The sequence below is a fragment of the Nicotiana tabacum genome, chromosome 4 (assembly GCF_000715075.1).
Source record: "Nicotiana tabacum cultivar K326 chromosome 4, ASM71507v2, whole genome shotgun sequence".
NCBI lineage: Eukaryota > Viridiplantae > Streptophyta > Magnoliopsida > Solanales > Solanaceae > Nicotiana > Nicotiana tabacum.
In genome coordinates this window covers 44,156,493-44,180,056 of record NC_134083.1, presented here as the reverse complement: position 1 = coordinate 44,180,056, position 23,564 = coordinate 44,156,493, and the positions used below count along the sequence as shown (strand labels likewise).

Genomic DNA, 23,564 nt, shown 5'->3' with positions numbered 1-23,564 from the left:
AAATAATGAAAGTAGAGCTTTGTGTATATCTGAAACTGAAGTTAGAGTATGTGTAACAAGTCAAAACATAAATGGAGGAATGTGTAATTATTCTTTTCTTTTAAAAGTTAAGAGGAAATAAATAAACAGAAAAGCTTTGATTTTCTTTCCGAAGAAAGATAGGAAATTCGATATGATGGAATTGGGTTGGGATATATATGACGTGACATCCGTAACCGTGAGGACTGACAGTAGCTATTGTCGTTGAGCAGGTTTAGCAGTTACGGCTAAATTTGATTAAGATTACAATAATATTCACAGATTCGCTTACAAAAACAGCAAACGCTACTCGTCAAATCGGTGAAAATCATGGAGGTGGAGCTCAAAGAATTGTTGAATGATCTCCAATCTCTTAAGAAATCGCTCTCAGATCCTTCCCATCTTGCTCTAATCGACAAGGTACTTTCACATATCCATGTACATTCCCTTTTGAGAACAAACATTCTCCTATACATGAAATCTGCGTCTATGATCAGTTAATTAAGCGTTTAAGTTTTTTTTTTAACCATCTAAATAGCCTCAGTTCCACGGCGCCACAAATTCTTCAATAGTCAATGCTTAAACACCAATGTTAGGTCAAATCATCTGGATCTACTGTTAACATTCATAGTTTAGATTTTGCATAGTTGTCTAGGTCAACTCTGACTCGTTCAGTTATTCTTTTGATGCATTAAATTGGCGGTTTATCAGAATTACATGCAATTGTAATGTTTAGCTGTGTTTCAGATTTGTCACCAAATTCCTGCATTAAACATTGCAGTTTCATCCTCCTAGAATGCAGAACCGCAATTTTGTATCAAAAAAATTTATAAATGCATTCAAGTTCTAGCCTTCTCTATATCTTATTGATCACGCCCAACTATGCCTCCTAAGGGGTCTAGCGGTTGTTGCAAATATAATCCGGTTTATAAGTCCGGAGTCGAATCCCACCGAGAATTAAGGTTTAGCATAATTGTTCAATATCACTAAGAAACAAGCTCAAACAATTCCTAAGTTATAAAAATTATAATTTTTATTTTAAACTAATTAATTAACAAATACTAAAAGCAGTAAAATTATAATTAAGGAGACAAGATTAAGGAGGTCTAGAGTTATGATTTCCCCAATTGTTGGAATCCTCCCCGCTACGCCTTCTATAATTTCGCCTAAGTATTCTCTACCGATCGTGAGTACTTCGGTGTCGTAATTCTCTTCCGAGTAACTACCACAATTTTACTAGACATATTCTTCCGAACTACGCTAGTTGGCACTAATTCACCGCTCACTAAGATCGCACTAAGGTTTCGTTATTCCTAATCCCACCTTTAAACCCTCCGTATTGATTCCTCGCATATGTTAAGAGTGATGTCGTTCAACAACTACCTAAATATGTATCATAATACATACTAAATAGGCACAGTCAATTGACGGCCATTCAATCAACAACGATAAACACGTAGTTGAACAAGTAGAGAAATCCAATGGCTCAATTATATAAAAACTTAATAAGACTTCATCCTACAAAAGGTTCCATCAAAACCCTAGATAACAAATTAGCTATTCATAATAGTATGCAAAACTACAATACTAGAATTCATAACCAATAATGAAAATAGGAAGAAGGAAGTGAAAAACTCGTAGGAGAATTCTCCGCCTTGCTCCTAATGTGTTCTTGCCTCCTTAGGTCGAATCCCCTCTCAAAAACGTCCTCCTTTTTAGGTCGAATCTACTCTAAAAAATGCCCCCCCCCCAGACATGTTTAGGGAGTATTTATAGGCTAGGGTTGAAGTCCTTGAGTCCAAATCCGGGTCAGAGTTTTTTAATTCATGCACTTTGGATTACCGGGCTATAGACCTCGCGAGGTCAGGCTTATAGCGCGGTCAGCCTGGCTACAGAGTTGGCTTTACTTGGTCTGTAGCACGGTAAGGCAGGCTATAGAGCTTGGCTTTACTTGGTCTGTAGCACGGTAAGGCAGGCTATAGAGCTGGCTTTACTTGGTCTGTAGCACGGTTTGAGTACGTGATGCTTTTGTGCTCTTCGCTTGTATTTTTGTCCTCTTTTTGTGCAACTTTCATTTGTCTTTGTCTTCCGATGCTCCTACACATAAAACAACATATTTTAGCTCAAAACGTCGCACAATTAACCACTAAACTAACATGTAAGGCGAGTAATGTACAAAAAATATAGCATTTTGGCCACACATCACTTATTCCAAAGGAAAATGTGGCTTTGGTTTATGTCTTATGTTATATAGGAGTTCTCCAGGTTTACTTCATAGGCTTAATGTGAAATGCAAATATTTGCCCTTTGGATATCCTCAAAATTGAACATTGTTATTTAAAGAAGAAATATAATTGGGCAGGATATTGGTCTTTCAGATCCATTTTGTCTTACTTCGCCAACAATGAAACTTTAAAAATTTACTGTAGATTAAAAGTATCAACTATTCACCATATCTTTTAAATGTCATTAACCTTCAATCTTTTTTTCTTATGTCCAGTCATGAGATTTTGATATATACTATTCTCTCTTTGGTCCTATTTCTAGATGCATTTGCATGCTGAAAACATCGCTATCCTTGAGAATTCAGGACCTACTCGCCGGTCAAAAGTCAAGGTTAGTGTACATGGTCCTTCATGCCATATTGTCATCGGAATTAAGTAAGAACTTTAGTCAAATAATTATATGATTGTGATGGTGGCAGGACATGAGTGCTGAGGTTGTTGACAGCAATCCATATAGCAGGCTTATGGCACTTCAAAGGATGGGTATTGTGGAGAATTATGAAAGGATACGAGAATTCTCAGTTGCCATAGTTGTCTGTACTTTATCTCCTTTCATTGTGTTAAATTGTGTATTTGTTTTGTTATAAAACTGCATTTTTACGTTCCAATATTGTTCTGCATGTGTCCTGACTTCTGGCTATGCTATGAACGTGAGATTCATCTTGCTTAGTGTTTCCAGTCAAGGTCTAAGATGTAAAATGATATGTCATGATTTTTGTACTTTACAGTTTACACTTAAGATAGCGTCTTTTTTTACTTATAAAAAGATCGTCTTTAATTTCATCATACATCTGCTATAGTGACGCCAATCTGAGTATTAAGCTTCTGGACTTTCTTAAGCTATCTGTGGGGTTTTTTACCGGTCCATATGTTGGTGCCTAAAAGGGCTTAGGAACTGCAAAATCTTTAGTATGTCGATTAAGCTGTCAGAATAATTATTTAGACTGAACTTTTTCAATATGTATTTGAGTCTTCAATGTTTTACTTTAGACTCGTGTAGAATGCATGTGCTAGTCTTGAATATTTAAATGCTCATATTTTGCAATTTCTTCATGACAGGGCATAGGTGGTGTTGGCAGTGTTGCTGCTGAGATGCTGACAAGGTGTGGCATAGGTCGTCTTTTGTTGTATGATTATGACAAAGTGGAGTTAGCTAATATGAATAGGCTATTTTTTCGCCCAGAGCAGGTGTTTCTAGAAAATATTCTCATTCCTTTTCCCCTTGTGTACATATTTAGTAGCTAATGGGGATAACATTTCTATGTTAGTAGAATGTTTTGTTGTGCCAAAGATTTTTTACATTTTCCTAACATAATAAGCCAGTATCCCTTGTTTCAGCTATAAGGAACAACCCTCTGACATTTTATCATACAATTCTAATGTCACTTTCAGGTTGGTATGACAAAGACAGATGCTGCTGTACAAACTCTTTCAGAGATAAATCCTGATGTTGTGCTTGAGGTAGGATTGTTTGCACTTTGCTACTAAGGGCTTTGTCATAAAGGAAATTTAATTGGGTGCTTTTTCACCATAATCAGAAATTAAATAAATTTATAGTAATTGTTTCTTCTTTCCACTCCATTCTTTAAAATATGATTGGAAAAAAAAGTGCTCTTTTTGTGATAATTAACTGTTAAATTAGTGTAGAACCTCGACAATTACTCTTAAATGTTCTGCCCTGTTTTGAAGTAATTTTTCCTTCATTTGAGGTGAGGTCCAAAGAAACTAGGGTGCTTAGAATTCTGTCTCGTATCCAACTCCCTTTCAATATTTTTTTTCCTATTTATCTATTAGTTTAAGCATCAGTTCTATTTTATGTCAGTTGACAGTAATGCCTCTTGTTGGTCTGCTAAGTGTATAAATAGGTTGGGAGTGTGATCATTTCACAATGCTTAGGTCGTGAGTGTGGTATTGACTTCTTCATGTTTCTGAACTTGTCCCTGGAACCTGGATGTATATAAGCTTTTCTTCAATGGACTGTGCTAGAAAATAATTGATTCAGATTTATGGATTAAAAGATGAACCCATCCTGCATCTAAAATTTGAAGCATTGAAAGAAGTTAACAAGTCGTACTTCTAAGTTTTAGGTCCCTTCCTTTCTTTTTCCCTCTCTGGGCCATGTCAAGTGCATGTCTTACCGGCCTATGTTCCTTCCAGTTGAAGATTTGGCGTTGTTTCTCCTTTTACATACTGCGTGAATGTAGATGCCCGTCCCAAAAGTTTTTTGAAAGTTTGTCCTGTTTGAACTGTTAAATTATTAAGGTAGAGTGGGTTGCTTGTGACATTTCTTTATTGATGTAGTTTTACAGTTTTACTCAATAATATGTTCCTGCATCCTTTAATTCTTATCTTTATATTCTCCGTAGAATCCTTATTCTTATTTTAACTGGCTTTTTTTAGAGCTACACGTTGAATATCACAACAGTGGAAGGTTTTGACACATTTATGTCAAGTCTTACAAATAAGTCATTCCGCCCAACTAAGAGTGGCAGTGGGGTTGACCTCGTTTTGAGCTGTGTAGATAATTATGAAGCAAGAATGGTAGTAAATCAGGTATGAGCAAATATCTGCTACCTAAAATTTAATTAATAGCTAGTGTGGTTTGGTGTCCTCTTATATCCTCTGTTTGAAAGTATTTTGAAATAGGTTCTTTTTGCAAGAACTTCTTTCATCTGTATAAGAACAAGTTTACTAGCTATTAGGCATTAGCTTATACATTATTTGGTAAATTTACCTGCTAAGTGCTTCATCGTAATGCAGGCCTGCAATGAATTAAACCAGACATGGATGGAATCTGGTAAGTGACAGAAATCTCATATTCTTTTTTTTCTTTCTTTCATATGTGTCACTAAGCTCTTCTATGTAGCCAAGCACTACCCATTTTTAGCTATAAGATAGCCTTCTTATAGAAGAGATACTTTGAAAACTTTCCAGTGTTAAAATACTCACTGTATAAGAAACTGTAAATGAACTGGTGAAAAACTAAACTTTGGTAATGCACAAACTTAGCTCATTTAATTTAGTGGAAGAGGAGACCGATCTTTCTCCCTTGCTTCTTTTCTTAATGTATCCCTGCAACTTTTAGCCAAATAAATTTGAATTTCTATCGCCTCTTTATATCATAAAATGCTGAAAAATAGTTAGTTATATCAACACACGACAAATGTGTTCCGACTTTATAATACTACAAGCTTCTATTACAATGGCATGCATATCTGTATTTGTAAGAATCTGGATGTCATCTGCATAATTTTCTTGTATGGATTCCACTAAAGGAATTCATGTGCAACTTTTTATTTTCATGTAGCAAACCAAATTTTTTTGTCAAATGATAGGGAAATATATTTTGGATAATTTAGAATTCATGTGAAACTTTGTGACAGGTGTATCTGAAGATGCTGTCTCAGGTCACATACAATTGCTGATTCCTGGTGAAAGTGCCTGCTTTGCATGTGTGCCTCCGCTGGTATGTTTAGTTATTGAAGTTTTCCCTAATGACTTCAATTAAGGATCACTATTCTTTACTTGGAGTGAGGCTCTTGATTTGTGTAACAATCTTAAGCTTAAGTCTGAGGCTTAAAAGTTAAAAATGCTGTCTTATAGCTGAAAATGACTTTGTTCTGCTAAATTTCAGTTTTCTGTATGTACTCCAACTAATGTTGCTTGCAAGTAAACCAAGTAAATTGTTGTAATGGAATGCTTGTGCTTTTAGGTCGTAGCATCTGGAATCGATGAACGGACCCTAAAGCGTGAAGGGGTTTGTGCTGCCTCGCTACCTACTACAATGGTATGAAAAACTTTCATCCCCCAATTTTTCGTTGTTCCTTTTCTCTCTTAATTTTATGCATGACAAGTTCTAATTTCTCTGCCTGAAGATCGACAAGTGAAAAGACGGTTTTAAATGGAAGGCAATTAGAAAAAGAAAGAAACAGTGGAAGTTGTGGTTGATGTCTGTTTCATCTTTAAATTGTTCTCTTTCTCCTTATAGCCCTATTTGCTGTTAATTTGCCGGCTTTTCTCATGTGTATGCTCCCACTCACTTTTGAATATTTACTTTTTTTACAGCAACACTGCTAGAGTCCTGTTTATTGCTCTGGTTGAAGATGTATTATAAATTCGTTACATGATTCGGTAATTAACACTCAGACTTTCTTTGATAGGGAGTTGTTGCTGGACTTTTAGTTCAAAACACATTGAAATACTTGTTGAAGTTCGGACAGGTGTCACCGTATCTGGTAAAGCTTGCAATCCCCCCCCCCCCTCCTTCTCCTTTCTCTCCCTCTAAGGCTGCACGATAAATGTGGGAGAACATTAATCACACTTAAGTTCTTTCTTGGATATTTTTAGTCAAAATGTTGTCTTGAGTTCTTTCAAGCCTTTGAAATAAGGACTTTCTCGATCATCCCCTCTTTCTGTACATCCTTTCTTAACAAATAACCGATCATATATTCAGAGGATACCGCAGACAAGTATATACTCGAGTTCTTAGTTCCAGTCTCTCAAATTGGCAAAGGAGTAAACTTGCCTCCTCTAGAAGGAGGACAAGGTGTAGAAAGAAATTAAGTGCAGCTTAACAGTTTTGATCTTTTGATTTCTTTCTTGTTGCTTGTTATAGGGGTACAATGCCCTCAAAGATTATTTTCCAACAATGGAGATGAAGCCGAACACACAGTGTTCAAATGCTGCTTGTTTGGAACGACAGGTATAATGGCCATGGTCATACAAACGAGGAGGCATCTGTTTTTGATATTCAATTGAAGTTTGACATTTTGTTGTCTTCTACTACTCTGCAGAAGGAATACATTCTTGCAAAACCTACCCGGGATGCTGCTGCTAAAGCAAAGGCAGACAAGGAAGCGTTATCAGCACCAGAATACCCCGTTCATGCAGATAATGAATGGAACATAAGGTAAGTTTCGATACTAATGCAAATTTAGAAAGAAAGAAAAACCACGAGGTAAGCTTAAAGACAACTACTTCCTAACATACCTCATATTGGTAAAAACACTTGGGACAGCTTTGTTGAGTCTAATGTGAGCGATGGGTTCTAATAACTATTGTTGATCTTACTGTTGTTCAACTGATTGTTTGCTGCTATCTTATGATCTTTCAGCGTTCTTGATGACAATGAGGTGGATGGTGCTGTCAGTAGACATTCAGGTATTTGTCCACACTTATAAACATATTTTGCTTTTGTAGCCTCAATTTACCTGTGCATTCGCTATCTGCTAACTCAAAATTTTTCTATGGATCATAATTCATAACTCAAAAATGAAGCCCATATTGCTCAAAGTACAAAAGTTTCTTTAGCCAAAGATGTTGTGACTAACCTTTACTTTGTCAAATCCATAGTTTTCCTATTAGGCATCTGAAATGCTAAGACTAAGACTGAGAAGCATCAAGCTTAAGAATGAAATAACACGAAATTTGGTAAGTTCAAACTTCAAAGGTAAAAGAGCTAAGACAGGAGAATGGAAGTTGAAAGGATAATGGGGGAAACGGAAAATACAGTTTGTTCTGCTCAGTGTTGTCAAAGGCACGCTTAAAGCGCGCTTAAGCCCTGAAGCGAGGCTTAAAACATGTTGAGCGCTTCGCTTCGCTTTGTGGGCGCTTTAGTGTCGCATCAAGGCTCTAAGGCATATTTTTCCTTGACAATGAGTGTAATCCTGAAAATGCGACATTAAACATTTGGTATTTCACCTTATCGTAATATTTTTCAATTTCTTTGTCCATATACTTGTTATTCATGCTTATAACTATTAGTCTTGGACTACATATACATATTTTTACTTTTTCTCTAGTTGCGCCTTTGTTCATTAAAGCCCACGCTTTATTTGCACTTTGCGCTTAAAGCCCCAACGGACCTTACAGCTTTTTTGCGCTTTTCGCCTTTGATAACACTGGGACTTCTGCTATTGATTAGGATAGGCATGCCAACTGCCTTAAACTGCAAGTATGCTGCATTAATATAGTAAGATGCATTGATACTGCTGTGTTGTTTTTCTCTTCTGCAGTATTTCTTGATACTACATATTAGTAAAATCTTACCTTATCAAATATATCTTACTTTATATATATAATCACAACACATACTTAGTCTAGAACATTATTTTATCTTGGAAGTGCGCCTATCTTTTTTTTCTCTAGAGTCCAATATCAGCCACATGGAAAGATGAGTACAGTCGTACATACTGTAAGAGGGGCCTTGTGTAGCTTTAGAGTAAACTTAATAAAGTTTTGCTGAATAGATTGCCCTTTTTTATGTGAATTCACTACATAATGTGTGCCACCAAATTCTGCATCTGCTGAAATTGGACTGTCTATCTGTTGTATATAGACATTCGAAAAGTGCATAGAATTTTTGTGCGACAATGCTGCCAGATATACTAGGAAAATCTCTCTTTCTTGTGTGTAGCTTTTTAGGGTAGGTCTCTAGTTTATACAGATGGAAGTCAAACATCACTGTTCATATGTGTAATGCTCTGGCTTTTGAGTAATAAACTTAGAACAATTCTTTACACAATAGAGAATGGATTTTAGGAGGTCACTTTACATTTAAACAAGTAACTGGAATTGATCACTAGTTCATGGAATTATGTTACGACAACTAGAGGAAGGAAATATTCCAGATATCATTGCTACAGTTTCTTCCTACAATTATACGTGATGCATCGTATTTAAGGTTACAACTTAAAATGTAAAGAGAAAGAACTAATGGTTGAAATAATCTGAAAATATCATACTTGGTATTTATACTTTAACCTGAATGTATTATTTTTTTTTTTTTGTAGGTGTCCTTGCTGAAGGTATTGTTCATGAACTGCCAGTAGCTGATGAATACCCAAAACCAGCTATTACAGAGACTGATGGTCCTGCGGATGACCTTGAAGAACTCAGAAGACAACTTGAGGCCCTTAACGCTGATTAGATTACTGAAATACAAGGAGAGAGACTCTTGCTGAAGAGAAAAGGAAAACTTGCTCTATTGCATGATACTCATGTAGAATTTACTTGCTTCAGAGATCACTTAGCAGGGGTGGCTCTGGGTTAACGCTACTAAAATTTCTGCTTTAAGCCCTCAAGAGTCAAAGTGCCCCCAAAACTTTTTCTATTGGTTGTAATTATTTATATTAGTAAGAATTTTTTAAGTTAACAAAACATTAACATTTTGTTTCAATACACTACATTGGTTTTAGTTATCAAATATTTTATTAGTAAGATATGAATATTTGAATAATTTAACACAAAATATTAAAATATTAGACAATGTTATACTGCGAAATACTTAAAAGAAAACTTAAAAATTTGAAAGAAAATTTGTTAAGATCATACAATTTTTTCTTGGTTATCCAACCATTGTCACGTCACTAATGTTATTTCCTCATATCTTATTAAGTTTTGACTTTAGGCCTCCAATTTCATTGAGCCGTCCTGCCACTTAGTTTGATAGTTATGGGATTTGGAGGCAATTTTTAATACTCTTAATGCTCACTGTCTAAATGAAGGGATAGTTGTCCCATACGGCGGGGTTGAAGACGCGTAAAAGACAATGAACTAGTCTTATACAACTTACTGACAGAGATGGGTTTATTGTTGTATTACGAAAAGGCTAATCAAATGTTGGCACCATCTGGTTTCTACCAATTTTGGACCTCTAAAGGTGTTATATTAATGAGGACAACTTAAACAATGTTGAAGTATTCTTTCTTTTGTTAATTGAATAAGTTGAAAAGTGCCCCTCGACTCCAGGTTTTACCAAATGAAGGCCGATTCCCTATTTGTTATAGGCTTAGCAAGGAATTAATGCCCCAATCCATAGACATCGGAGAATCTGTTTACAAGTGGATTTCTACATAAGCATATTTTCTGTTTTAAACTAGTTAAAAGATGGATACAGATGGAAGTATTACAATACTTATTCTCTGCATAAAGAGAGTTCACTTGGGACCTATAAAACTGCTTAATGGTAAGTTAACTCAGCTTCTTTAGAACAACGAGTGAAGGTGCTTTAGGGAATAGTAAGAAGTTTGAGCTTCAACGCAGCAGTTCAAACATTGGCACACATCTCAAGAGTTGAACACCCTACATGGTAAGTTGAGAATCCTCAGCCATCTTAGCAGCATTAACTAAGATGCAATCAATCCAGTCGATCATTTAATCAAGAGAGAAAGAGCTGCATAGACACATCAGGACCGTCTATAGCTCTTCAAACTTGATCGAGATCTCTTTCATTTGTGGTTGATGCCTCCTTACCTATAAATCAAGGTTTGAAGAAGCTCACAAATCAAAATAGCTAATAAACGGTGCCTCCCTTTTTTACCAAAGATTATAAATCATGCAAAGAAATCTTTTTCCCGTAGGGGAGGTGTTGCCTGTTGAGGAAAGAGAACATTTCTCAGAAATTGACACTAATAAAATGACTTACTTTTATGCCTGCCATTGACAAAAGTTTGTGGGAAGCAATATACGCCACGTCAGAACCGTCCAACCTCTTCTCCACAAAATAAATGACCTCTGAAACACCAGACTGGAAATACAGACATTTGTGAAGTATAAATTACTGGAAAGCCAAAAAGGGAAGGTGCAAGAAGCAGAAATGCATAATTAATTAAACATCCTAGTTCCGGTGCACAGAAGTCAATATCAGAAAATACGAAAAGATTCTTGTTATAGCTATTTTTTTACATTGCAATCCTTATTAATCCTTTTATAACTACTCTTTGTATCTTGAAAAAGAGACAAAATGCGCCTACGTAAAGTCTGTATTTATATCCATTTGCAAGGTAAAATATGTGAAATCCTGACGCCCCCAGTTTTCCTTGCAAGTGATATGCAAATTCTTTAACAAATCATTCAATAGCCTCCCCTAAATGGAAACCTAGCAATTTGTTTTGCCCTCGCATAATCTTTGCAAGAGCATGTTCTATCAAAATTTATGAAATGAACATCCAGAAAAAGCTTAAACTTCCAATGATGGAGGCAAATTTCCATTTTATCAACATAGTAGAAGATGTTGCTGGGGGTGCTATAGTTATGTTGAAGTCATAAAGAACCACGCTTAATTCACCTGAATGATAATCTTCGCGCATTCATTGCAAGGAAACATTGTGACATAGAGCCTCTGCATAATACGGATAAGACATTCTGTGAGTTAATACTGCGCAAGTTGCAGGAGATAAAATAATTTCCAATAGAATTGAAAAGAAAAGAAAAGAAGCCGTCTAGAGAGAGAGAGAGAGGGGGGGGGGGGCAGTAGTGGTGTCAGGACAGTAGATATCGTTCACAGGTCATGACTCAAGCTAACCTGTCCAGCAGCAGATGCATGATTTGTATTCAAGATGGCATTAACTTCAGCATGACAAACATAACTGCGATAATCGGAAAGCTTGAATGAGGTAGAGTCATCAAATGTAGATTGAGAAAAACTTGTTTCTTGAATTAAGATAGTTATTGGTAATTACACATTTAAAAAGGGCATTATGTAGCTTACAGACAAAATTGCATATATAAATGTTTTGGAGAAGAATATAACTTACGGATACTTTGTCTCCAACGGATTTCCATTTCTAGATTTCTGAAATGGTAGCGAATGAGTTAGAATAACGCTGACGATAACAAAGAACATTTCTCAGCAAACAGTACCAACCTTTGCCCAGGGAAGCTTATCATCTGAACAGCCACGTGGGAACCCATTGTATCCAATGCCTGGCTAAAAGCAGAGCATAAATTAGATGGAATTTAATAACCTATTGGCAGTAAATATGTTGCTTGAATGTGCATATTCTATAAGTGATGCAATTAGCCTAATCAAACATTCAAGTAGGATGGAAACACAAGCCATATGGAGAAAGATAACAAACCAGAGAATAAAGATGAACTTCCAATATCAAAATTCCTATGTGGGTCTTATATAATTCACCAATATACTCCCCAGCGTTACAATGTGGCCATATGTATTCTAATTCAAGTGATGAAGTTGAGATAAAACATACAGTAAATAATATTTAGTCTGCAGGAAGAGTAAAGCAACTTCAAGAGGCAACTGAAGACTTGTGTCTTGCAAATGTTCACCATTTCTAAGAACGCACTTATGTTTAGTGAATGTAGCTTTCACCTCCCTACTCCTGAAGTATTCACCTTTCCATTTTCATCTTTTTCTGTTCATATTAAATAAGAAAATCCTAGGATGCAATAAGTAGAACGGCCATGCTATCATCAGGGTTATGAGATCAGAAATGAATATTATAGTATATTTAAGTTAATATAGCAAAATCTCAAAGTCCAAAGTGACTGAATATGTGCCCTTTGATCCACATAACCAAATGAGCTAGTTAATCTATCTTTCAGCTACTCCAAAAGACAATCAATTGATAGGAGTATTATGTAGTTCTCCCTAATCAAATATAATTTGCAAAATAAATTGCAAAAATAAAACTTAAATGATACGGAACATTTTCAGCTGTCAACAGACAAAGAAGTGATTCCTTCAAATACAGCCTACCTAGTATTACACCATTTTGACTCACCAAACATGCTCCAACCTGCCAAACAACCAGAAAGTGTTTAGTTTTAACGGAGCTTGTGAAACCTGAGTTGAGAAAGTCAACCTTGAAGTAGCACTAGAGCAGTAAAATGTGGGAAAGAAAACATACAAAAGAGCTCAGAGCATTTAACTTGAGCACCATGAACAAGAGTTATTCCAACAAGTACAGCTTAACTTGATACTGTCTATAAATAGCTTCATTCAGTTGGAAGGAACACGGACATCACTCATGATTAGATAACTCTTTTAGTTTGAGGATAAAAGGGCAAGAACTACTAATCACAACTTTGGTTCCGTCTAGAAGACAGAGATAAATTCAGTAGGACATACAAATTTTAGTAGCCTTCATTCCAGATAAGAAAACTTCAATTTATGCAACATTTGAAGACTGCTTGGCATTTTCAATTATGTTTGAGAATATAGTTGAGTTCTTCCTATTAATTATGAGGATCGGAAATATTTTCTATAAATACTCTAGACTCACAACTTAGCATCAAGGACACAACTTTCAACAAACATTTGGCGTATAATGTTCCTTATCCCTTCCAAAAAGACTTAGAATTCATACAAAAAGCTAAATAATCGGTTCACAATTAGACTAGTACCTGCCTGTTGGGATCCTTGGACCGTTCAGCAGATAGAAATGCAATCGCCATAAAATAATCATCCCATGACAAATACCTAAACTCACAGAACCATTTTTCTTTACTTTTTTTCTGAAAATAAAAGTAAATTACATAAATTTCGAACTTTAAATACGATAAAAGTAAAAATGGACAAACCCTTGGCGTTTTGAAGGATCAAATGGGTTCTGAGAAGATGACTTCCTCTGGTGGAAACCGTCTGAATCAGTAATTGAACGCTTTTTGGGAGTGAAGAAAAGGTGAATGGTTATAGCAGAAGCAAAGGCACCAAGTACTGTGGCAGCTGAAACCAGCGCTACTTCTCTGGAATTCATGGCGGCGACTGGAAATTGGAACGTTGCAGTAGAAGCGAAGAGTAAGGGAATTTAGCCGCCAAAAATTGAGATTAGCAAAATTGTAGCGGGAACGCTTATAATAATTATGCTTATTCGCGCCAAAATAGTACCTACTAATCCAAAGCCGAATAAAGAAATTACTGTAATATTTAAACAAAAAAATGATGGAAAAATAATGCTAATTTTCTATAGTAAAGTGATAAAATTAACAGTAAAAAATATATGCCATGTAATTATTAGTTTGACGTAAACTGAAGTCATATTTTTATAAGTCAGATTTTTATCGGGTATGCACAAAGAAAATAAGATTGTTACTTAAAACAAAAAGAAAGAAACAACATTTTATCGTTTTTTTTTTCTTTTCTAAAGTTTTTAGTCATGTTTCCTTTTTGCTATTTTTATATTAAAGCTTAACTTTTGAGAAGTAAAAAAAACCTTCTTTTTCTGAAATAAAATAATATTCCTCACCACAATGTTTTTCTCTTCTTGGTGTAGCAACTATTTAAAATGAGAAAAGAAAATAACGCACATATTTTTATTTATTTTTTTGCTTACTTAAAACTATTTCTGTTGGCTACACATAATTAGTGATCAGCTTGTGTTTTCTTTTGTTTTTATTCCCCTTTTTTCCTACTAATAAATGATTAATGCTTATTTTGCTGGAGGCTTTATGTTTGCCTTCCCAAACATGCTGAGATCAACGTTCCCACCTATATTCACGGTCTTTCCGTCTAAGGCCAAACCTCGCAACTATTTAGGCACAATTATCACTGCAATATCAAAAACCCCACAAACTGTTCGACAAAATGCCGCAATAGAAAATATATTCCTGCAACAGCCAACGTCAGCTTACGTTCACCTCCCATTCTGCCGAAAACGCTGCCACTACTGTGACTTCCCTATCGTCGCTCTCGGCTCAGCTTCACCTCAAGCTGATGACGACCCGCGAATTCTTAACTACATTGATTTTCTCTGCAGAGAAATTAAAGCCACCCCAACACCTTCCAACCACAAGTCACCTCTTGAAACTGTCTTTTTTGGTGGAGGGACACCTTCACTTGTGCCACCAAGATTAGTATCTTTAGTCCTGGACAAATTGGACTCTAAATTTGGTGTATGTTCTGATGCTGAAATTTCAATAGAAATGGACCCTGGTACATTTGATGCTGCAAAGTTGAACGATTTGATGAAGTTGGGTGTTAATAGAGTTTCTCTAGGAGTTCAGGCATTCCAGGAGGAATTGCTTAAGAGTTGTGGGAGAGCTCATGGCGTACAGGAAATTCATGAGGCTATTGACATTGTTGGATCATGTGGTGTTGAGAATTGGAGTGTGGACCTTATATCTTCACTTCCTCATCAGAAGCCACATATGTGGGAACAAAGCTTGAGCCTCACTATTCAAGCAAAGCCTACACATTTCTCAGTTTACGATTTACAAGTTGAACAAGATACAAAGTTTGGATCTTTGTAAGTAATACAACCTTCTCTTGCAAAGTTGGGATTTTCTTTGCGAACATCTTTTTCCGGTATCTCTTTTCAGCTATTTTTCAGATTGTATTGGGATTGAAGCGTAGTTGATTGAATGTTTGATAGTCTCTTATCCGCTAACTGTATAAAAGCCAATATTATTTGTTTTTTATTGCTACTTTTTCTATAAGTTGTACTCCAATATGTATTTCAGCAGTAAATCTGACACTTCTGACATTGTTCAAGTATAGAGAAGAATATCATTAAATCTTTTACTAGTATAACTGTACAAGTAAAAGCAACTTCACAGTGAGTCACTTACACGTTCAACTTTTGAACTGAAATTGTTGTGCCCACAGGTATACAGCTGGAGAGTTCCCTCTGCCTTCTGATAATCAATCTGCTGAGTTTTACAAAATGGCCTCTGAAATGCTAAGAAATGCTGGTTATGAGCACTATGAGATAAGTAGCTACTGCAAAAGTGGTTATCAATGCAAGCACAATTATACATACTGGATAAACAAATCTTTTTATGCTTTTGGACTGGGGTCAGCCAGTTATCTTAATGGGGTAAGGTTTTCAAGGCCAAGGAAGCTGAAAGATTACATGGGTTATGTGCAAAATTTGGAGAACGGACTAGTGAATTGTTGCCAGGACAGTAAAGTAGACACTCAAGACATAGCGACGGATGTTGTTATGCTGTCTCTGAGAACTGCTAGAGGGTTGGATTTGAAATCATTTGGTAAAGCTTTTGGAAGCTCAACTGTTCTCTCCCTTTGCAAGGTCTATAAGCCTCATATTGAGAGTGGGCATGTTGTCTGTTTGGATGAGCAGAGGAGGAAAATCGAGGCAGAAGAATTCAGATCTTTGTTATCTGAAGGGGACAAGGTTAATGAGGTATTGGCATATATCAGGCTTAGTGACCCTGATGGTTTCCTATTATCCAATGAGTTAATATCCCTCGCGTTCAACGTGTTAACTCCATAAATTTCAGCATTGATGATTCAGAGAAGATTGCTCTGAGCTGCCTTTTTAGCAGTGCTGGCTGTTAAAGGCAGGACTGTCAATACTTGGATGCCATCAGATGGTTGGTGTCTAAGATCTGTCAAGAAATGTGAACTGGTGGAACCCTTAATAGAGCAAAGGCGGGCGCGTATGACATATACTGCAGGACGAAACATATAATTATTGGTAGAGAGCAGAAGGTTTTGTTAGCAAGCATATTTAGAGCCCGTTTGGATTAGCTGATTTGAAGTAGCTGATAAGCATTAGGTGCTGAAATTGATTTAATAAATAAGCAGTTACGTGTTTGGGTACAAGTGTTGAAATTGATAATAAACTGCTGCAGTATTTAATAAAAAAAATGCTTATAAGCTCTTTTTCTGTTAAAATGACTTATATAACCTTAGAATTTTTTACACTTATAAGGGCGTAATTTTTTCTAAATTTTAGATTCTAGATTGATTCAAATACAAAATATTCTATTTATCATTTCATTTTAAATACAACTGTAATTAAATAAGATAATTTTTATGATAAATATAATGTATTTTATGATAAACATATAATCATAAATTATAATAATTAATAAATTGACAAAAGTTTCTCAATAAAAAAAATAAATCTAAATAGGATAATATATTTGAAGAGAAACACTGGCTTCATCACCACAACACTTTGAAACCAATACACCAAAAAGTTGATATGTCTTCGTTTATTACATACAGTTCAAAGATTAATACAAAATCACATAGATACAAATATGCAAAGGAATAGAGAATTTGCTTACCTCAAGTAGTCAATGGGAATTGCAAACTTGAAGAGACGTGGGTTTTAGGTTGAAAAAATACGTGAGGCAATGAGTATCGATGCAGGAGTTTTGTTTTGAAAAGGAATATTTTAGAGATAAAATAGTAAAAATTTTGGTCAAACTTAAAGTGCTTATAAGCTAAAAATCAATAAGCTAAGGGATGACCAGCTTATGGCTTTTGGCTTATAAGCACTTTTAACTTTACCAAACGCGTAGATAAGCCAAAAAATATTTATAAGCTAGTTTGACCAGCTTATAAGCTTAGCCAAACATACTCTTCGTCAAAAGTAGCAGTAACTGTAACTTGGGTATATGACACTCACTGTTTAATCAAAAAAAAAAAAGTCAAGATTTCATTCATAAATATCGACTTGGAGTCCAAAAATATGTACGAATTGTGTATCTAACTTAGACCAAGTCATCCATAGTCGTCTATTACGCATTTCTTGCTATCAATGCACGTGACATTCTCTCCTTACAACGGAAATACACATGAAATAATAAAGGTTTTTAATGTTTTCCATATCATTATCATTTTTTTGAATCGATCTCTTATTTCATTATTCCATAAAATGAGGCATAGAGATGACTTCTTCCAGGTTGTCTTTCTTTTTACTGCCAGTCTTATATAATCTCTAGCTTACTGTTGCTTTTGCCGCTGTCCTCAGCAACACCCACCGTAGGTTGTCTCAACGAGAATACAAGAATCCATCGTTGCAAAGCCAATCTGCTCTCGCAACAAGAGATAGTTTCCTTTACAGATTAATCTAACAGGCTAGCACCGTTGGCAAGGTTAATAGCTGTGCTGATTGCTGTCACATCGCTAATTAGGAACGTTACTGCACTCTTCCACCCCTCCCCTAAAACAAAACTTTCTTTGATTCATCCCCTTGTCTGTATAAGATAATAATGCAGCTTCCTGTTTGCTTTCAGAAAACAAGAAAAGAAATTAAAAGGATCACCGATTGGCCACCTTGTCTTTCCATTTGCTAACTCACACTTTCACGAGCTTATCACTTCCCAGTCATAACAACTAAAGTTGGTCAAGACACCCCAAAAGTAAACTTTAGATTACCCAAAGAAACATACAACATGAAGCTTTCATGTTCCCCCAATGTAAAATTGATAAAGATACAACTGATTGCGATTGTCTTCCCATGAAAACTGTTGTATGGATCTGTGAGAAGTACTACAACAGAGAGTAAGGAGTTTAGCTTCTGCTTCAATGATATTGGCTTATCCAGACTGACAAGACTTAAATGCCAAGATGCATTATACCATGCTGACGGAGGATATGCATTGTCTTCTACATCAGAACTCGGATCATCCAGCAACAGTAAATGATTCGTTGCCAAGAGATGTCTACAGCAGGACAAGAAAATGCACAATGTTAATCCAGTCCATTCCTTCATGATGCAAATATTCCAGTTTACTATGAAATACATGTAATAAGCTGGTGTATCATTACGAGAAAGGAATCAGTTCTTTCTGACATGAAGTAAACAAGATAGATAAATATACTCACCAAAAAAAGTATCATCGCTGTACACAGCTAAGAAGGTTTTGCTTTCCTTCCAACTTTTGTTATGCGTCTAAGTTCTTGAGTTCCCTTTTTCATTTCTCTGCATGAAGAAGTAATTGTTTCAATGCAAATTTTGAGGGAGACTGGGTGATGCAACGGTTGGAGGAAGTACCTTTGATACAAATAGACAATAAGGTAAAATAGAGGGAGCAGCATCAATGTCAACACTGAAGCTGCCAAGTAGAAGCGATTTGTATGCTTCTGCAAATATAACATGTCACATGCATAAGAGATGATACGATTACAAAATGCATAGAAAAAGCCCCCTAGAACACGTAATGCAACCGCCTCGCAAAATTACCAAACAGGTTTTACATCTCAGTAGTACTGTACGAAATTATAACCTTAACTGAATGTTGTGGTCATTTCTACTCCTACAGACACAAGTGCATGAACCCCAAAAAGGTAAAGATTCCATAATCCCATGTACAACTCTTATTCTGATCTAACAGAAGGCATATAATTAAGGCATTTCAGTAATCAAACTGTACCTTTCCTCCTCTAGAAAAGGGTTTTCTTCCCCCCGCACAAGTGTGAGCATCACAAAATTGGCGCAAGAATAGTTCTGCCATCAAATCGACCAAAAGATCATCACAAGGGGAAGCAACTAGTTAATTACTTTAGGTCCCAACACTATGGAGAAATCTTACCATGAAGACGAGTAGCTGATGGACTCTTATTAGCAGGAAAACAGCTGTCTGCAAGACCCTGCATGGAAATAGGGGAAAACAGTGGACATGATCACAGAGAAATCAGTGGAATTGGCAAATTAATCCCAACTGAAATACAAGTTTAAGTACAGAAGGTAACCTCACATAAATGACGATTTTTTGCTGCTGCCGCAGGATTACACTTGGCCTTCTTGGATTTAAATTCCATCACAAGGTCACAATGCAAAGCTCCACATACATCTGCCAGGCATTTGCTGTGACTCTGAGCCATTGAGATCATATGCTAAGATTACTTCATACCTTTTCTTTTTATAAAGAAGATTATTTCATACCTTATAAAAGATTAATTTAATTCAAAAATCTAAGCATGGTAAACGCATGATAAGTAATAGAATACTCCGACCTGGACCAAATTATGATTCTTGTGAAATTAAATGACCACAGAATAATCAGCCTACTTACATTTGGTTTTTGAATGCTATGATGAAATCCATTTCTGTAATGGGGGAAATGAAGCTTAGTAAAACCCAAATACCTGTTTGGACAAGTTTTTAGGAAAAGTAGGTTCAAGTTGTCAGTAGTTTCTGAAAGGTCAGATCGCAGATGGTTTCCTTAAAGCCCCCCAAATAGCTCCTAATAGAAACAATCCTTTGTGGACTGTAATTTATCACTTTATTCTTGAAAATTCATCTCCATCCCCTTAGCGCTACACTATTTATAACAGATCCCAGATGAGGCCCCCAACCAGCAGCTCACAAACTCCCAGCTTCCGTGCAATATAAAGAGCAGTAAGCTAGAGATACCCTAACACTGCTAATTTAAAATTTTTGTTTTTGCATATAACTCAGCAGTAAGCTAGAGATACCCTATCACTGCTAAATTGATAACTTTTAATCATATAACTCAATTAGACTCAACCTAGAAAATCAGCAGTCACACATACCTTGATACCGTGCAAAATAGTGCTACCTAAATCTAGAATTCTACATATTAACTGCTACTAATGTAGCACCGATAGTTGCACTCTCTAATAGCCAAAATAAACACTCTCCAATGCCGAATGAATACATAAATTAAGTGGGCATTCAGATGAGTAAGGATTCTTAAAAGAAACCAGAAGATTTATAATTTTTTGGTTATTAAGCATCACTAAGTTAAGTTTTAGACAAGTCATTAACCTCCAAATACTTGTGACAAGAGTTGCTATAGTTCACTACCACCTTTCTTGGAGTTACCTAATTTTATGTGCTTTAGCTACTAAAGGTTCAGAAAATCATAAAGGTAATAAGGAACCAAACTAAACAGAGATTATTTAAAGGAAAAAATATCAGGTATTCTACTATTAATTTTGTATCTTTCAGGATTAATTCTATGAATTGTTTACTAAACTCCAACAATATATTATGGCATCAATGATAAAAAAAACTTTGCTTTATAATAGTAAACAGGAAAAAGGAATAAGAAAAGAATGGTAAATATGCCTCTTAGATTAGAAAATTATATCTTTTGAAATAAATAGAAAACAAAGTGGAAGAAGATGAATATAAAGTGGCTAGATGCCTGCTCAATCTTTTTTGCTGGTCTAAGATAGCTACTGTACTTAGTAGTGACCAATTTTTGGATTTTGTTTGTTCCCTTGTCTTAGATTGACACACCGTAAAGGGGCTAGATTTCTTTTATTTATGCATCTCAACTTTTGTATCTATGCATCTTCTATATAGCTGGGCCGGTTTCCGTAGAAGAAGCAAGCAAAAGGCGTGGAAGTTCGCCCCGTTAGCTCTCATGTGGTTAGTCTGGGGAGAGAGAAATAGGAGAGTTTTTGAGGGGATTGAGTCTTCGTTTTCACATCTTAAGAATAGTCTTTTATCTCTGATCGCTTTTTGGTGCACACATGTAGCCCCTACTTGTGTAGAAGATTGGGCGTCATTTGTAGGGAGTCATGTTCTGATGTAAATTCTCTACTTTTTGTATACTTCTTGTATGCGGGAGTTTTTTCTCCCTTTTGATTAATACAATTTACCTTATCAAAAAAAATATAATCTTACTTCATCCAAAAAAAAATTATATAATATAGATAATAACGATCATATGAACCACCAGTCCACATGAATAGCTATACTGCAGAAGAGTGCATGAAGACTGGTTTTCTCACGCCTATTGCAAGAAAACTTGGAGTTAACCGCAAACACGAATAATATATGATGCTTACAACGTCCAGAAGATTGGAATGCCTGTTGTCAAAATGCTGATCAAGAAATTTTTCAGCCCGAAAGCTTTTTCTGCAGTATCCACATTTCCACTCATTCACGTCAAGATGGATCTTATGTTCCTCCTGATCTCTGAAAATATCATTACTTGGATGAAGTCTACACTGCCTAGGGAGCTCATACTTCTCTCTTTCCACAAAGGGCATTAAGTACTGCACCGCACACAAAGAATAAAAGAACAATTTTTCAGTCCTGTATGTGCAACAGCTTTAAGTTGAGTCCATACAAAGTACTTTTGCAGATACCTCCTCAATAACTTTCCAAGCAGCCCGGCTTCTATCTCGGGAGCAATGAACTTCATGAACGCGTGGTTTGTCTTGTTCAGGACTTCAGAGCATAAAAAACAATAGTAATTTAGATTAGTGCACATCTAATAAGGAATAATTTTCAAATATATTTCAGTAATACAGTTGAAATCCGGAATTTATCTCATACAGTATCTTGCTGAAAAAGAATATAAGGCCTGAAAAGGAGCAAAAACAAGAACATTTAACCATGAAACAACTTCTTTTTTATTTTCTGATAAATTACTATGACACAAACTTAACTGCTTCAGAGAAATATCTTTGAATGTATTTTTAAGAGGCTCCTTTTCGGAATAAGAATCAATAAAAGAGAAACAAAATATTACCTTGATGCATGCTGCTCTGTACCCTATGCACAAATAAATAAAAAGTGGTCAGCCAGGAAAATACCAGCTCCAAAAAGTGATTTTTGTTCATAATTTAATTTCCAATACATGCAGTTACATCCACACAAGCCCACAAATAAATAACATGGGTTATCACTGATGATTGCAAGCAATTCAAATAAAACGTTACTTATAAATCAGCTAGCCGTGAAACCAAAAGGTTAATTTAGTTCAAGAATTGCAATATTAGATGTAAGAAAAAGCACATGAAACCTAATTCCATAGCTTTTTCATTAAAACCCTAACTTAACTGGGAATTCAAAAAGAAGAAAAAAAAAGCAAAATTAAATCAAGAACAAAAATTTATCCCTTCGATCTAGGGCAGAATAATCATATAGAGTATGTTTTGAAAAATAATTCTTTCTTTTACCAGTACAGAAGCAAACTGTTCGTTAGCCGTTAAACATATGTAGTTGAAAAAGAGAAGAAACCTGATCTGAGTGAGAAAGAGGTGAAGTTGCGGATATGGATGAAGAGACGGCAATGATCAATACAAAAGAAAGAAGAAGAGAATAGGGATTCTTTGCTCGTCTTTGGCGAAGATTCTCCATTCCCCTTCTCTCTATGTATATATATCCAAATTCGCAGGGAGTTGCCGGCTTGCAGCTATATGTTCTTCCTCCCGTTCTTTCTTTTGTGAGACGAGACTTGACTTTTACATTTTTATCAACTACTTACTTCATTTTGCTTCTTTTCCGGGTTTTTTTCCCTTGAAAAATATGAATTTATTACCAGCCTAATTTTGTTTTTTTAATATTTATTTTTATTGTTATTTTTTTCCCACGTGAGAGTGAATAATAATAAAGAGAAGAGGAAACCTTTCTTTTTTTCAAAGTACAACATATTTGTTCTTTTAATTTAATATTGAAGTACTATTTTGCAAGTATTTGCTCCAATTTGCTTTGATAACGGATTATTTGTGACTGTAGGTAGAATTAGTAAAGCCGTTGCATGTAGGATGGCAAATGAGGTGGGGTTGACAAAAAATCTTAATGGGTCAGGCTAGGAGTGGACGTTCGGTCAGTTCGGTCCAGTTTAAAGAAATTTCGTTCAGTTATTTGGCTTTCGGTTTTGTAAAAGTAATAATCAAAATCGAACTGAAATAAGTTCGGTTCAGTTCGGTTTTCTAATTTCAATTTGGTTTATTTCAATCGGTTTTCAGTTTGAACATTATCATATTGGACTCTTTCTATGTAATAATTGGACTGACGAATTTATTGGATTTCTTTCAAAATTTCGGTAAGTTAGAAT

General features: G+C 35.6%; 4 protein-coding genes across 4 annotated transcripts; 2 read left to right on the top strand and 2 right to left on the bottom strand.

Annotated features, from left to right (window-relative positions):
- On the top strand, positions 1–9,487 carry LOC107814905 (ubiquitin-like modifier-activating enzyme 5). Its single transcript, XM_016640409.2, has 14 exons — positions 1–438; positions 2,566–2,634; positions 2,723–2,836; positions 3,363–3,491; positions 3,696–3,764; positions 4,704–4,856; positions 5,064–5,100; positions 5,687–5,769; positions 6,016–6,090; positions 6,464–6,538; positions 6,919–7,005; positions 7,097–7,212; positions 7,417–7,463; positions 9,095–9,487. The coding sequence occupies exons 1-14, from the start codon at positions 349–351 to the stop codon at positions 9,229–9,231; spliced, it is 1,281 nt and encodes a 426-aa protein (XP_016495895.2). The 5' UTR covers positions 1–348; the 3' UTR covers positions 9,232–9,487.
- Positions 9,488–10,270: 783 nt separating this feature from the next.
- LOC107814907 (uncharacterized) lies at positions 10,271–13,940 on the bottom strand. Its single transcript, XM_075251757.1, has 9 exons — positions 13,629–13,940; positions 13,452–13,527; positions 12,805–12,844; positions 11,950–12,008; positions 11,840–11,877; positions 11,608–11,671; positions 11,371–11,424; positions 10,729–10,830; positions 10,271–10,556 (listed from the first exon to the last, which is right to left on the bottom strand). Exons 1-9 carry the CDS (start codon positions 13,802–13,804, stop codon positions 10,500–10,502), a joined length of 666 nt encoding a protein of 221 aa, XP_075107858.1. The 5' UTR covers positions 13,805–13,940; the 3' UTR covers positions 10,271–10,499.
- A 399-nt stretch (positions 13,941–14,339) lies between these two features.
- Positions 14,340–16,656, top strand: LOC107814909 (uncharacterized). The gene is made up of 2 exons (XM_016640415.2): positions 14,340–15,292; positions 15,652–16,656. The coding sequence occupies exons 1-2, from the start codon at positions 14,466–14,468 to the stop codon at positions 16,277–16,279; spliced, it is 1,455 nt and encodes a 484-aa protein (XP_016495901.2). The 5' UTR covers positions 14,340–14,465; the 3' UTR covers positions 16,280–16,656.
- A 1,485-nt stretch (positions 16,657–18,141) lies between these two features.
- Positions 18,142–22,992, bottom strand: LOC107814911 (uncharacterized). Its single transcript, XM_016640416.2, has 10 exons — positions 22,745–22,992; positions 22,254–22,276; positions 21,868–21,949; positions 21,565–21,774; positions 19,495–19,617; positions 19,335–19,392; positions 19,176–19,249; positions 18,797–18,885; positions 18,628–18,724; positions 18,142–18,464 (listed from the first exon to the last, which is right to left on the bottom strand). Exons 1-9 carry the CDS (start codon positions 22,862–22,864, stop codon positions 18,655–18,657), a joined length of 849 nt encoding a protein of 282 aa, XP_016495902.1. The 5' UTR covers positions 22,865–22,992; the 3' UTR covers positions 18,142–18,464; positions 18,628–18,654.
- Positions 22,993–23,564: the final 572 nt, after the last annotated feature.